General features: G+C 37.3%; 1 protein-coding gene across 1 annotated transcript in view; it reads left to right on the top strand.

Annotated features, from left to right (window-relative positions):
- PASK (PAS domain containing serine/threonine kinase) overlaps positions 1-14,305 on the top strand; it is a 37,221-nt gene extending 22,916 nt beyond the window's left edge. Inside the window, exons 13-18 of the mRNA XM_025166237.2 lie at positions 2,090-2,215; positions 3,900-4,034; positions 7,697-7,896; positions 8,288-8,421; positions 10,994-11,140; positions 11,453-14,305. Of these exons, the coding sequence (XP_025022005.1) occupies positions 2,090-2,215; positions 3,900-4,034; positions 7,697-7,896; positions 8,288-8,421; positions 10,994-11,140; positions 11,453-11,643 (933 nt within the window). The 3' untranslated portion in view covers positions 11,644-14,305. The remainder of the gene's footprint in view (positions 1-2,089; positions 2,216-3,899; positions 4,035-7,696; positions 7,897-8,287; positions 8,422-10,993; positions 11,141-11,452) is intronic.
- Positions 14,306-14,389: the final 84 nt, after the last annotated feature.

Here is a 14,389-nt window from a genome sequence, read left to right as displayed (position 1 = left end):
TCTGTATTTTGTCTGTAGAAAGAAGAAATAGTATCCTCTGTTGTTTTGGTTTTCTTCACAGCATTAGCAAACAGGCAGACAAGTAATTTGACCTGTTCTGATTGAAAAGTTCTCTAGGATGGAAGACAGTATTTTCCTTCTTCTTAGGAGTTAAGTAATGGTGGATAAATCTCATCTACTTTAGAGTAGAGCAAGAGATTTATGATTCCAAATTGTTTAATAATAGCAACAGTAAAAAGCCCTTTCTTTTTTAATTAGTCCATTCTATTGAAGGACTTTTGGGGTAGAAGGTAGAAGAAGCTTTATGTATGAAATGACTGAGAGCTTCATGGAAAGAAATTCTTAGACTGTGTGCTCAGAGGCATTACTTTTCTTCATTCTAAAAAAGATAACTGTCTTCATCAGCCAGTGTTGCGAATCTGATTCCAGTGATGAACTTTGGGAGCCATATTAATCGGATCCAAGGCCTAATTAGCCCAGCAATTTTTGTTATACAGTGATCAACCAGATACATTCTGAGATAATCTGCACATGGGATAATCTGATAATTATGGCATTTGATTCTGGTAGTTGTATACAGATATTTATTTTATTTTTTATTTAATAGACTTGTCCCCGCCCATCTCCCCACAATGGGGGACTCTGGGCGGCTTACAACAAACTAAAATCAGAAATACAATTAAAAGTTATAAAAACCAAACATTACAAAGATAAAAAGGCTAAAAAATCCAAGAGGCTGATAGGGGCCACACCAGGCCGCTAAGGGGCCAGCCAACCCCATTTCTGATATCCTCCCTCCCCGCCCCAGGCCAGATGGCAGAGCCAGGTCTTCAAATCCCTCCGAAAGGCCTGGAGTGAGGGGGCCTGTCTCACCTCCGGGGGCAAGATGTTCCAAAGATATGCTTTAAGTAGCAATTTCACAGTGCTACTTGTAGAAGAAAAGTTTTTCCCCCATAAACTGCAGATTTGAATGAGCAGAACTGATTAATTTTTTGTTCTCTTTCAAATAATGTCCTGGATTAGAATCACTTTGAGCCTGTTATTTGCAAAATAAGCTTGTGCCACAGATAGCCTGAAAAGCTCCCATTGCAGGCTCATTAAAAAGAAAAATGAAAAAAAAATGCTGTCTGACTAAAGCAGTGTATCTGTGGGCATTGGAAACCAATAAAACCAAAATCCAAAATGAAATTAAAAGAACAGAAAACTTTTGCAATTTGAACAAACAGCAGTTGTTGTTGTTTTTAAAGTAGAAATAATTGTATTTATTAAAGCAATATTTTACCTTGAAAAGAAAGTTGAGCAATATTGGGAAATATTCAGAAGGGTAGACCTTTAGAAATATGTGGCATCTTCACTTTTCTTATACTTGTCTAAAGTGTCCAAAGTACAAATATCAATTATGGTTCCTAGGCTCTAAGAATAGTATATGGTATAGCACATCCACTAAATTTGGGCTAAAGAGGAAGCACAAATATTGGGAGTTATGGCATTAGTATTTGGACCAGTGAGTTTAATAATGTCCTTATTGAATGCTAGAACTGTTAAGCTAACCTTTATAAGCTGCAGTGTTTGCAGAATCTCAGGTGATGAATCTTACATTGATTTAAACCAGTGTTTCCCAACGTTGGTAATGTATGTATGTTCAACTCCCAGAATTCTCAGCAATGGCCATGTTGGCTAGGGAATTCTGGGTACTGAAGGCTACACATCAGGAAGTTGCCAAGATTGGGAAACGCTGATTTAAACCTAAATATTCAATGTGTCTAAATTGTGAAGTGGAAACATGAAATAGTAAATGCCTACTCATGCCTACAGTAAATAAATGCCTACTATTGTTTATCTTTTTAACAAAAGCAAGTCAAATTCAGTTGACTGATTTCTGTTAAGTCACTAAATCATTGGGAGGAAGAAGAAATGAATGTACGAGTGCCCTTCCCACGCCATTGTGCAGCTTAAACATAAAATATTTTTAAAAAACTGCTTTATTCTTACATTAATAGATATAGATTAAAAAACAGTAAATTAAGCTTCTTCCTACCCCCCCATCCTAATTTTGTCTCATTATTCCTTTGCATTTTATCATTCACAGGTTGTAGTGAAGTTCATTTGGAAAGGAAGGGTATTAGACTACTGCTGGGTAGAAGATCCTGAGCTAGGGACAATTACTCAGGAGATTGCTATTCTGAGAAAACTTCAGCATCCCAATATTATCAAGGTATAGTAGACCCCTTAAGCAGATATATAAAATATATTTTCAGGAATTAAGCTCCTTTAAGCAGATATATAAAATATATTTTCAGGAATTAAGCCCCTTTTATGTTTGTACCAGTGTACCTGAAACCACTTTGTTTGGTCTTAATGGAAGATACTGTTAGAGTACAGCAAATTGCCATACATGGAAACTCAAGTATTGGATCTACCATCACTTCTGTTATTTGTTCTTGATTTGGCTTATCTTCTCACTAGGCTTTAATCTGTGACTACTAAGGTTGGTCATTTTATAGTAGTTCTAAAATGTAAGATGGAAATGTCTGAACTTATTTCTCTAGGAGTAGGCAGCATAAGGCATAGAGTTGCACTCTCCCATAATTTTGAGATGGAAATATTTGAAAATTATACTGTTAGAACAAGCCTAGAATGCCCTAGAATAAGCTCATAATATTCCTTTCCAGATCAATGGAAAAAACTCCTATCCATATGTCTGATACACCCTAGCCTGCTTGGCACCTGCCCTCAGCCAAAATGTGAAGGTTTAATGTTAACCACCAAAATGTTGCCCTCCCTTGCGCTATAAGTTATAATATAATTGTAAGATGATACCCTACTGGACCACCTTCTGGGGTTAGGATTGGAGGCATGATTCTGCAGTGGTTCTGCTCTTTCATTAGTGGGTGGTTTCAATCAATGGTGGGGGGGGAGGGTTTGGCCCAATGGGCTCTGATATGTAGTACTGCAGGGCTCAGCCCTCTCTCCCATACTTTTTAACATCTATATGGAGCAACTAGGTGAAGTTATCTGATGATTCAGGGTGTGGTATCATCAATATGTGATGACATCCAACTTTCCATTGCCACCCTGGGCTGTAAGGGAGAACAGCAGGTGGAGGCCATGGCTAGTGCACCTACCTGGTGCAAGGCAACCTAGCTACAATGATTCATGCCCTCATTACCACTCAGTTAGATTATATTGCAAAATGCTTTACGTGGGGCTGCCTTTGAAGAATATTCAGAAATACAACTGGTCCAGCATCCAGTGACCCATATACTTATCTACTCCTGAAATTGGGTACATATAACACCAATTTTGTGGGCCTTGCACTGATTATCAGTAAGTTTCCGAGTATAATTTGGTGCTGGTATTGACCTGTAAAGCCTTTCATGGCTTCACTCTACAAGACTGACTTCTTCCAACTAGTTTGGCTTGACCTATCAGATCTTCTAGGGCAGAGCTGCTAGTGATTCCACACTCCTGGGAGGTAAGGAGAACCAAGACTAGGCACACTTCTCTCTGTCAGCCTCACATTGGTAATAAAGCTACTGTAGCCCTTTCCTTATTGACTTTAGGAAGCTATTAAAAACTGAATTATTCTAGAGAGCATTTTCATGATCTTGCAACTTAGTTTCTTATGCCACTTCTATTATTTCACTCTCTTATTATCACTTACATTGGCATTCTGTGTAATTATTTAAATTGTCATTTTATTGTATTCATTGTAAGCTGCTGAAGGTTTATTGAATACAGCAAGGTATCAGACCAATATATAAATAAATATAATAAGTAAATCCAGAAAATTAATAAAAGTGGCTTGTTTATTCCTTTTGAAGTGAGAAGGGTCCAGTGGGATACAAAATTTATGGAGTTCTTTTGAAAATTGTTCATACTACATTCTTTGATACTAGGTGCTAGATATATTTGAAAACCAGCAGTTCTTTCAGCTAGTGATGGAGAAGCATGGGACTGGTCTAGATCTCTTCACATTCATTGATAATCAACCTGATTTGGATGAGCCTTTGGCAAGTTACATATTCCGACAGGTGAGATTTAGTTTAAGTGAAATCTGCAGTAAGAGCTGATAAAAGGATGAAAAAAGTTATCCAGGTACAATTGCAGGTTTGAATCTAAACTGAGGTAGAGGCAAAGGGGTTAAGCTTCCTCTTCCCTTGTTACAGTCCTAGTCTTGATCTGGGGTATCTGTGATATTTTACTCTATAAAGCAACATCACAAAATTTGTAATAGTATTGTGATGTTATTTCTTGCATATGTGTTTTTTGCTCTGTATCCCAAAATATATTCTATATTTGCTCTGACTTGTAACCTTATTCAAGGAAAACTAAAAGGGATCAGTGCTTAATATGAACACTAAATATATTTGCATATCAAATTTGAACAACAACAAAAAGTTTCTACTATGTCATCATCCTACAGTGAGTTTTTCTATAAATATTATAGTGTGTTTTTTGGGAATCAGGAATATATCTGAGCTAAGGTGCTATGCTTAAATATAGTATTGTTGAATGAATCATGTAAAAAATGGTAGTAACATTAGAATAAAAATCTTATCTAGGAAATCTGTAATTTTGTACCTTAGTTATCTATAATGCTGTTGACAGACAGATTATAATCTAGGTGTCATACTGACAAACAAGGAAAAGAGAGAGATTAGATGAAAGATCAAGAGACGTATATAAATGGGGGTGGGATTGAAGCTTTTTTTTTTTTTTCCCCCAAATATAGCTTGAGAAGATATTTGTTACTACTCACCTTGTTATTCATTTGCTACAACCTCTTTATCTAGGACCCAGTAGTCTCTCTCTTGGGTAAAGAATTGATTTCTGTTGGGTACTTTTTGCCATAGGTAGAACTAAGCAAAAATGCTATTTCCTATTCTTGCTTGCATTTAGACCTAAGGTTTTCTAGGCCAAAACCAGAGGCAGTAATTGCTCTCGCTTAATGTTTTTCTGCCTATGGGCAGAACAAATATAATGAGGTCTGTATTTATGGATTACAGTATCTATCTTAAAATATTTAATACTGGGGAAGAGAGAGCCAGTTTGGTGTAGTGGTTAAAGAGCTGGCCCAGAAACCAAGAGTTCTAGGCCTCCCTTAGGCACAAAAGCCGGCTGGGTGACTTTGGGCTAGTCACTCTCTCTCATCCCGACCCACCTCACAGGGTTGTTGTTGTGAAGAAAATAGGAGGCAGGAATATTAGGTATGTTCACTGTCTTAAGTTGACCAAAATATATATAAAAAAGGTGGGATAAAAACAAATAATAATAATAATAATAATAATACTACTACTACTACAGTGGGGCAAAAAAGTATTTAGTCAGCCACCAATTGTGCAAGTTCTCCCACTTAAAAAGATGAGAGAGGCCTGTAATTTTCATCATAGGTATACCTCAACTATGAGAGACAAAATGAGAAAAGAAATCCAGAAAATCACATTGTCTGATTTTTAAAGAATTTATTTGCAAATCATGGTGGAAAACAAGTATTTGGTCACCTACAAACAAGCAAGATGTCTGGCTCTCACAGAACTGTAAGTACTTCTTTAAGAGGCTCCTCTGTCCTCCACTCGTTACCTGTAGTAATGGCACCTGTTTGACCTTGTTATCAGTATAAAAGACACCTGTCCACAACCTCAAACAGTCACACTCCAAACTCCACTATGGCCAAGACCAAAGAGCTGTTGAAGGACACCAGAAACAAAATTGTAGACCTGCACCAGGCTGGGAAGACTGAATCTGCAATAGGCAAGCAGCTGGGTGTGAAGAAATCAACTGTGGGAGCAATAATTAGAAAATGGAAGACATATAAGACCACTGATAATCTCCCTCGATCTGGGGCTCCACGCAAGATCTCACCCTGTGGGGTCAAAATGATCACAAGAACGGTGAGCAAAAATCCCAGAACCACACGGGGGGACCTAGTGAATGACCTGCAGAGAGCTGGGACCAAAGTAACAAAGGCTACCATCAGTAACACACTACGCTGCCAGGGACTCAAATCCTGCAGTGCCAGACGTGTCCCCCTGCTTAAGCCAGTACATGTCTGGGCCCGTCTGAAGTTTGCTAGAGAGCATTTGGATGATCCAGAAGAGGATTGGGAGAATGTCATATGGTCAGATGAAACCAAAGTAGAACGTTTTGGTCTAACCTCAACTCGTCGTGTTTGGAGGAGAGAGAATGCTGAGTTGCATCCAAAGAAACCATACCTACTGTGAAGCATGGGAGTGGAAACATCATGCTTTGGGGCTGTTTTTCTGCAAAGGGACCAGGATGACTGATCCGTGTAAAGGAAAGAATGAATGGGGCCATGTATCGTGAGATTTTGAGTGAACACCTTCCATCAGCAAGGGCATTGAAGATGAAACGTGGCTGGGTCTTTCAGCATGACAATGATCCCAAACACACCGCCCGGGCAACGAAGGAGTGGCTTCGTAAGAAGCATTTCAAGGTCCTGGAGTGGCCTAGCCAGTCTCCAGATCTCAACCCCATGGAAAACCTTTGGAGGGAGTTGAAAGTCCGTGTTGCCCAGCGACAGCCCCAAAACATCACTGCTCTAGAGGAGATCTGCATGGAGGAATGGGCCAAAATACCAGCAACAGTGTGTGAAAACCTTGTGAAGACTTAGAGAAAACATTTGACCTCTGTCATTGCCAACAAAGGATATATAACAAAGTATTGAGATGAACTTTTGATATTGACCAAATACTTATTTTCCACCATGATTTGAAAATAAATTCTTTAAAAATCAGACAATGTGATTTTCTGGATTTTTTCCCCCATTTTGTCTCTCATAGTTGAGGTATACCTATGATGAAAATTACAGGCCTCTCTCATCTTTTTAAGTGGGAGAACTTGCACAATTGGTGGCTAACTAAATACTTTTTTGCCTCACTGTAAATGATTGAGTGTATAGCCAAAGTTACAGAACTTTGAATATGGTCTGTTTATATGGTCTCAGATAAATAGAAGAGGCACTACAGTGCTCATCTTCCTCATGGAATTGTTTTAATGAACATTTTAGGGAACAAAATAAAGACACTGAAAAAATGCTTTGAGTAATATATAAAACAGTACAGGTAGTCCTCAACTTACAACCACAATTGGGACTGGAACTTCCATCGCTAAGCGATGTGGTTGTTAAGTGAGTTGTGTCTGATTTTATTACCTTTTTTGCCACGGTTGTTAAGCGAATCACCATAGTTGTTAAGTGAAGCATGTGGTCAATAAGCAAATCTGGATTCTCCCATTGACTGCTTGTTGGAAGCACCCTGGGAAGGTTGCAGATGGCTATCCTGTGACCCCCTGGATGCTACAACTGTCGTAAATACATGCTGGTTGCCAAGCACCTGAATTTTGATCACATGACCATGGGGTGGCCATGACAGTCGTAAGTGCAAGGACCAGTCATAAGTCCATTTTTCAGTGCCGTCGCAACTTTGAACGGTCATTAAATGAATAGTTGTAAATCAAGGACTACCTGTAGTGACATTTTGAATTATAATCACTACAGAAGCAGGATTAAAATTAAATATGAATTTGTATATTCTCTTAATAACATGCCTTTTTCAAGGCAAAAAGCTAATAAGATTTTAAGCAGGACGTGTAATTATTTCTTTGGCTACGAATAGTGAATAAGTGTATTATCTGGAATGGGTGCCATTCTGATCTCATCCTATTTGTACATCAGCTCGTATCTGCAGTGAACTATCTTCGCTGCAGGAGCATTCTTCACAGAGACATAAAAGATGAGAACATCATAATTGCTGAAGATTTCACTATCAAGCTAATAGACTTTGGCTCAGCTGCTTATCTGGAACCTGGCAAAATGTTCTATACTTTTTGTGGGACAATTGAGTATTGCTCTCCAGAAGTGCTGTCAGGAAATCCGTATGTATGATTTTGAAATTGTTTCAAGGGCAGTACATTCGTCTGGTTTGGGGGAGGGGATTGTACAATAACTCCAAAAATCATGTAAGGAAAGACCATGAAAGAGTTTTATCTTATTTAAAATTAATAAAATGAGCTCAAATAATTTTGAGTTCTCCCTTACTATTGGGAAACATATTCCCCCATTCCCCCAACCAGATCTCTTCTCAACAATATAGAAAGCTTCAGGGAAAAAAAAAAAGGTGAGAAAGAACAACATGTTGTTTGGTGGGAAGAAGGAATTATCATTTTTGATTCTACTTTTTAAGTACAGGTTTCTTTTGTTTGCATTTCTATTTTGCATGATTTTGTTTGTAAACCCAATGAACCTTAACTATTTAATTCTCTATAGATATTCAGGACCAGAACTGGAAATGTGGTCACTAGGTATCACCCTTTATACTATAGTCTTTGGAGAAAATCCTTTTTGTGAGCTTGAAGAAACAATGGATGCTGTATTGCGACCTCCTTACAATGTGTCAGTTGGTGGGTAGTTCACTAATGTATTTACAAATTATAAGCCAAGGGAAAAGAAAATAATTTTTCAGCTAAGCTTTCTATGCAATACAGTTTATGGAAGACTGGTCCTCCATCTGACATGTCCAAAGAAACAGGTATTTTGGAGCTGTAATGATACCTAGCTTTTTAATCAGAACTTCTATATTACTAGAACCCTGAACTTTGCAAATGGAATTGATAGTTTACTGATTTTGTTAGGTGAGACTTCCTCCATGAGCAGACTTTTGTCTCTCCATGTCTGTTTCTCTGAGCTATTAATTGTTTATATATTGCACTTTTCTTATTGGTACATTGGGTCTTTTATTATTCACAAGAGGAGGGAATCCTTGCTGCTTAATACCTGCCATACATTTCAAGAAGTAGTACTCCCAGAAGTTTTTAGAACTTTCACTGGGGACATCAGGTTAGTGTTACAGAAGGCCTTGGATGAAGTGGATCATCTGGATCCTTTCCAGTCTGCGCATGGGATGGAAATAGCACTGGTCACCCTTGTGGATGATGTGCGCAGATTTAGATGGAGGAAGTGCATTCCTCTTTGTTCTGCTTAATCTCTAAGCAGTGTTCAGTGTCATTAATCATATTTTTGGATTGCCTATGATAGTTGGATTGAAGCCCTGATCTCCAGTGGTTCTGATACTCCTTGAATGGGTAGCTACAGTTTCTGTTAGTGCAGGAGGAGAGGTTTGTGTCCTTACGCACTTTATTACAGAGTGGAGGACCAATGCTATTTCCACAAACATTTAGAGCAATAAGATATAATACGTAAATTATAATATCTAATAAAAGAACATCTAATAAGTATAAAATACCAGGGCACAGATTCTGTACTTTTGCAGACAATGAATCTTTTTATATCTGCGAATAATTTAGAAGTATTTAGAGACATTGAAGGAGATGTATTACTTCTATCAGATGGTAAATACCAAAGATAAAATGAATCTGGCTGTCCTGGACAATTTGTTAATAGCAGTGTAAAATACCATGCCTGAATATCCCTGCAGGAGGGACAGACCAGAAAAAAATGAGTAATGGTCTCAGTATTACTACATGGGTCAAGCTGTTCCTTATAAGGAATTTTCTTACACTTCCTTTCCAAGACAGCAGAAGGTAGAACATTACATTTTGTCAGCATCATAGCTCATATTAAGCTATTTTGGTCTGTCTCAGATACCCAGTCAAGATGAAACTGAAGGATTGAATACCTACCAGCACACAAGTTTGAGCTTTTTGACTTTCTATGTCTATTATTCTTTGCATTAGCTTGGCTTTGCCATGGTTAGGGCCTAAGGCTTTCTACATGGAGATTTGGAAGCAATCGCTGATAAAAAAAATCAGCTGCCATTTCCTGATTGGTTGGCTCTGGTATAGCAGAGTAACACCAATACCGCAGGAGGTGCACTCTTGTCATTTGGCCTCTAGATCCAATTCAAGGGGCTGATTGTGCTTGGGTTCTTGTTACCTTTGAAACTGTCTGATCCAAATAGAATCTGCCTGCCGATTTTGACCTAGCTGAGATGGTAGAATAGGAATCCCACTCTCTGAGATGTGGGATTGGGAATAAGCATGCTTGGGAATAAGCCCTCTTAGTAGCAGCCTCCTTGCTCTGGAATAGATGAGAATGGCCACTTCCTTGCTAACATTTTGAAAAGAAGTGAAAACCATTCCCTTCCAACAAGGCTTTAGCTGGTGTCACTTAACTGGGGGCCAACTACTCAGAATTAGGTGACTGCATGATGTATTTTATATTTTATATTTCAATACATATTTATGATTTATCTAAAATGTGAACTGCCTAGAAACTCTGGAGAAGGTAGCACAAAGTGTGTGTGTGTGTAAATAAATCAGTGTAATTACTGCACTTTCTTGAGACTGTCAGGTTCTTATTACACTTTGCAAACTATCATGTGTCACAAAGGCTTGCTGACCTCTTCCTATAGATAGCTTCAGAAGGAGGATCTGGAATATATAAAAAGTATACAAGAAGAAGCACTTAACTCTCATTTACCTGCTAATTCTTTGTTCTGAATTTCCATTCCATAGTTTTGACTTTCCTGTGAGAAAAATTCACTGTGGTTTCTGTTATGAACATGTGCCATTCCAGTGGTACTCTTTTGCATGGCTTTTGGCCTGCATTGTTTTATTCTCATGTGGACTTTGGGTCAAATAATGAGTTACAATATCTTAAAACAAGAAAGAAGCCCATTTCAGAATAGTCATGAAGGACTATAATTTGAAATCGTAAGTCTTTGGAAATTACATGTGCATAGGTACAGTACGCCTAATCCAAAGCCAATGATCCTGAAAGCTTGACTCTATTGCGGTAGTTTTCACTGTTTAATAGAAGCCACCTTGACAGAAGAAAGTAATTAAAAATGAAACTGGGAAAGGTGATAAGGAGTATAGGATCTTTGAAATGTGCTGGATTTCAATGTAAGAACGGATCATCTTACAACTATATTCAATGAAAGTAGAATAACCGAAAGGCAAGCTGAAGGCTAATATAAAAGTTACATATGTTGTTTCTCCTTTCTTTCCTCAGATCTGATGTGCCTCCTGTCTGGGCTTCTGAAGCCTTTTCCACAGGATCGGGCAACTCTAGAAATGGTCATGGGGGATCCTTGGGTGACCCAACCTGTAAACTTGATGAACTATGCATGGGAGAAAGTATTTACTTGTGGCAAACCAGGTATGAGACAGGATTCTGAAAGCAGCGTTCTTAGGTTACCATGAATTCTCAGATGAATGAGATCTACAAAGAATTCTATAAAGGGAGTATTTTCCATTCGACACAGTTGGTTCAAGGCCTCAGCACACAAGAGACGTGTTTGAAATAAATTTCTCTGCAGTGTAGATTTATGTGTGTTTTGCTCATCAGTACATCTTGCTCTGTTCAGTGACACTTCTGTTACATATACAGAATTACACTAAAGTATGCAATGGCTGGTGAACAGTATTTACAATTCAGTATTTATTAATATTAATAATATTTTATTTTTAGAAAACAACAGTTTCAAAATTCACTCCATTGGCTGGAGTCATGGTGGTACCTGGGCAATCCCAAGCCTGGAGTGTGAGCAGAGTTTTAATGATGAGGTTAATAATCATGAGCCAGCAAATTCCCAGCCTGCTGGAATTATCTCTTCTGCAGAACAAGAGCCATCAACCTCTTCCCAGTGCCAGAATCACTGAAATCTTAACTTTGGACACACTCTTACTCTTCCTTGGAAACTAAAAAAATGCCACAAGGATACCAGTGTGATGAGCATAATGGCTACATGAGATGAAGCAACAGAATTACAAGTTCACTCTGCCTCCTGTGAGCGCATCTGATATGATCCTTTAATTTCCACATATGGGGATTTAGTTTTCATAATGCCTATCTACAAAACACTAGTGTAATTACAGCCAAGTTAGGATGACGGATATATAACATAGAATCTAGGACTCAGCCGCATAATTTAAGTCTGCATATTTGATTTTTCATCCACTGACATTGTAAAAATGGTACCAGCAAATGGATATTCAGTAGCTTTGGAGAGAGACTAGACAGTAAAACTCCATAGTGGAGAGGGCAGGTAATCACAGCCTGTGTTTCCATTAGTATATTTTGGTTAGTCTATTTTCTGTTAATGATTGTTTGTAATTACCAATCATAACAGAATCTTTGCTTAGACTGCAGAACAGATACTATTGATCTTAGATTTTTTAGATTTTTATGTTTCCACATATATTTGGCTTTTCTTGAAAGAAAACACGAAGCAGTATCTTTCACATTTTCTTTTTCAAGCATTAGAACATCATTTGAGATTTTGTTTAAGTGATGACTCTCCTAGTAGAAAGGAAACATTTTTGATGGTTACATATTTTAGCTTCCCAGTAGAGATTATCTTACAAATTTTAGTTGATGCATAACCAAAGGGGATAATCAATATGAGTTTATAATATTCTGTGTTTTGGCTTTGTAGATGATCTTGCTTCAGAGAAATCCTCACAGTAGAGGAAACATTTTGCACACATTAAGTTTAAATGCAAGGTCAATATTTTCTTATATATCAAGACAAAACAAAGCTTTCTAGTATGTTATTCAACAGGTGCACTGAAATTAAAGATCTTTTATTTTCCAACAAAGGACCCTAGCCAGACATTTTTGACAGCTGAGTTTTGCTTAAAAACTTTGTGCTGAAAGAAGTAGTTATCAGAAAGTTCAACTGACTTAGCAAATTCATCTTCCCTTAAAAAAAAAATAGATTCTGTGGATTATAAATTGGCAATTGAACATTTTATAGTTCTTTCTTAAGCTGTTTAGGAACAATACACTTTTTTCAAATTAGTTTAGCACAGCAAATAATTACTTCTCTTTATTGACTGTATTGCTTGATGACTTGATAGGTAAACATCTGTATTTGGCTCTAATTCTCCTAAGAAGTATTTCCTTCAATAATAGAACTATCCTTAATACTACTGACAGTTTGAATTTTATTTTACTAGGGTTCAGTTTAAAGACTGCTTCAGTGGAACATGTTTTCAATGCTATTTTGGTTATATTACAAGGTTGTGCCTTCCTTTCCTTCATTGTGAAGGAAGCTATTACCTAATCCACACAGAGAAGAAAAGAAGCTATTACCCAGTCAATATAGAGAAGAAAATATTTGGAAGAGCTCTGCTAGGAATGTGTGTTTATGTATATATGTAGTACAGAATAGGACATCAGTAGCTTGCAACAACTACTGCCAAATCAACACTCTATTTAATATATTCTGTCCCTTGCTGTCCACTGTTCTCTCTGTTTTCGTATGTATTTCACGGTGGTATGGGGACAGTATGTGCAGAATTTTTGACTGACATGATTCCATGTTATACAGTTTGCTAAAAAGATGCATATAATGACATTATTACAGAAGGATGGAATTGAAAAATAATCCAAGAGAAGGCCTCACTAGGTGCTGTCCCACTTGGGCATAAAACCTAGACTTGTCAGATAGAGTTAGATTAAATCACAAGTAGGGCTGTGCAAACATGTGAAAAAGATGCTTTGCAACTGATACCTGTTTTCTTTCAAAGGCTGTTCCTGGCTATTTGCACATGTATGTACATGAATAGTTGTTTTTCTGGCAATTTTAATGGAAACATTTACGCGTGCATGCACAGAAAATCCAAGATTACCTTCAAAGTAATCTTATGAATATTCCAGAGGAGCTGGATACTTTAATGCTTCAAGGAAAAGAGGTGCTTTGTTTAGCTAATGTACTTTGTGAAGCACCTTGTTCACTTGTTTTGCACAACCATAATAATCAGATCAGTCTTGTGTCTTGAATTTTCACCATAAACTGTATTTTAGACTATGAGAACTTTATAGAACATGAATTATATTTGCTGTAACTTCAAACTTAATTGTGTTAAATCATTTGCTGAAATGAACAAAATATACAGTAGTATTTTAATGCATGTCTCATATTAGTTTCTTTCCATGAACAGCAGTAGTCCAGTCTTGTTCTCTTTTGTGCCGTTCATCCTTTTTTTTGTTCTGCACATTTCCCATTATTTACAGAAAAAGAATAGGGATATATATTATTTTTATCCTGCTGTTTTTCAGGGAGCTTAAGGTGATATACCTGACTCCTTTCTCTTTCCCTTTCCAATCCCAATTTATTTTTATAAAATAGATTCAACTGAGAATGAATTATCCAAAATCACTCAGTAAGTTATTGATCAAAAGAAAAGTTACATTCATGAGCCTCCCAACTAAAGGAGAATCAGGAACACCATAACCAGTTTAGCATCATTTGACCAAAACAGGGAAAGTGTCAGGAGGGACATTCCTTGAGGAGAGTGATCTCAAGGCAGCTATAGAAATTGCATAAATAAATAAAATAAATATGCTTTGGTTAGAATAGAATGTAAATATTTTTAGTTGACATAATTTGACAGACTGCCT

This window comes from Python bivittatus, unplaced genomic scaffold (genome assembly GCF_059951505.1).
Source record: "Python bivittatus isolate LINGU-HERP-01145 unplaced genomic scaffold, Pbiv_v1 ctg000980_np1212, whole genome shotgun sequence".
In the NCBI taxonomy this organism is placed as follows: Eukaryota; Metazoa; Chordata; class Lepidosauria; order Squamata; family Pythonidae; genus Python; species Python bivittatus.
Note: the sequence above shows the minus strand (reverse complement) of the source record. Positions and strands in the feature narration are given on the sequence as shown.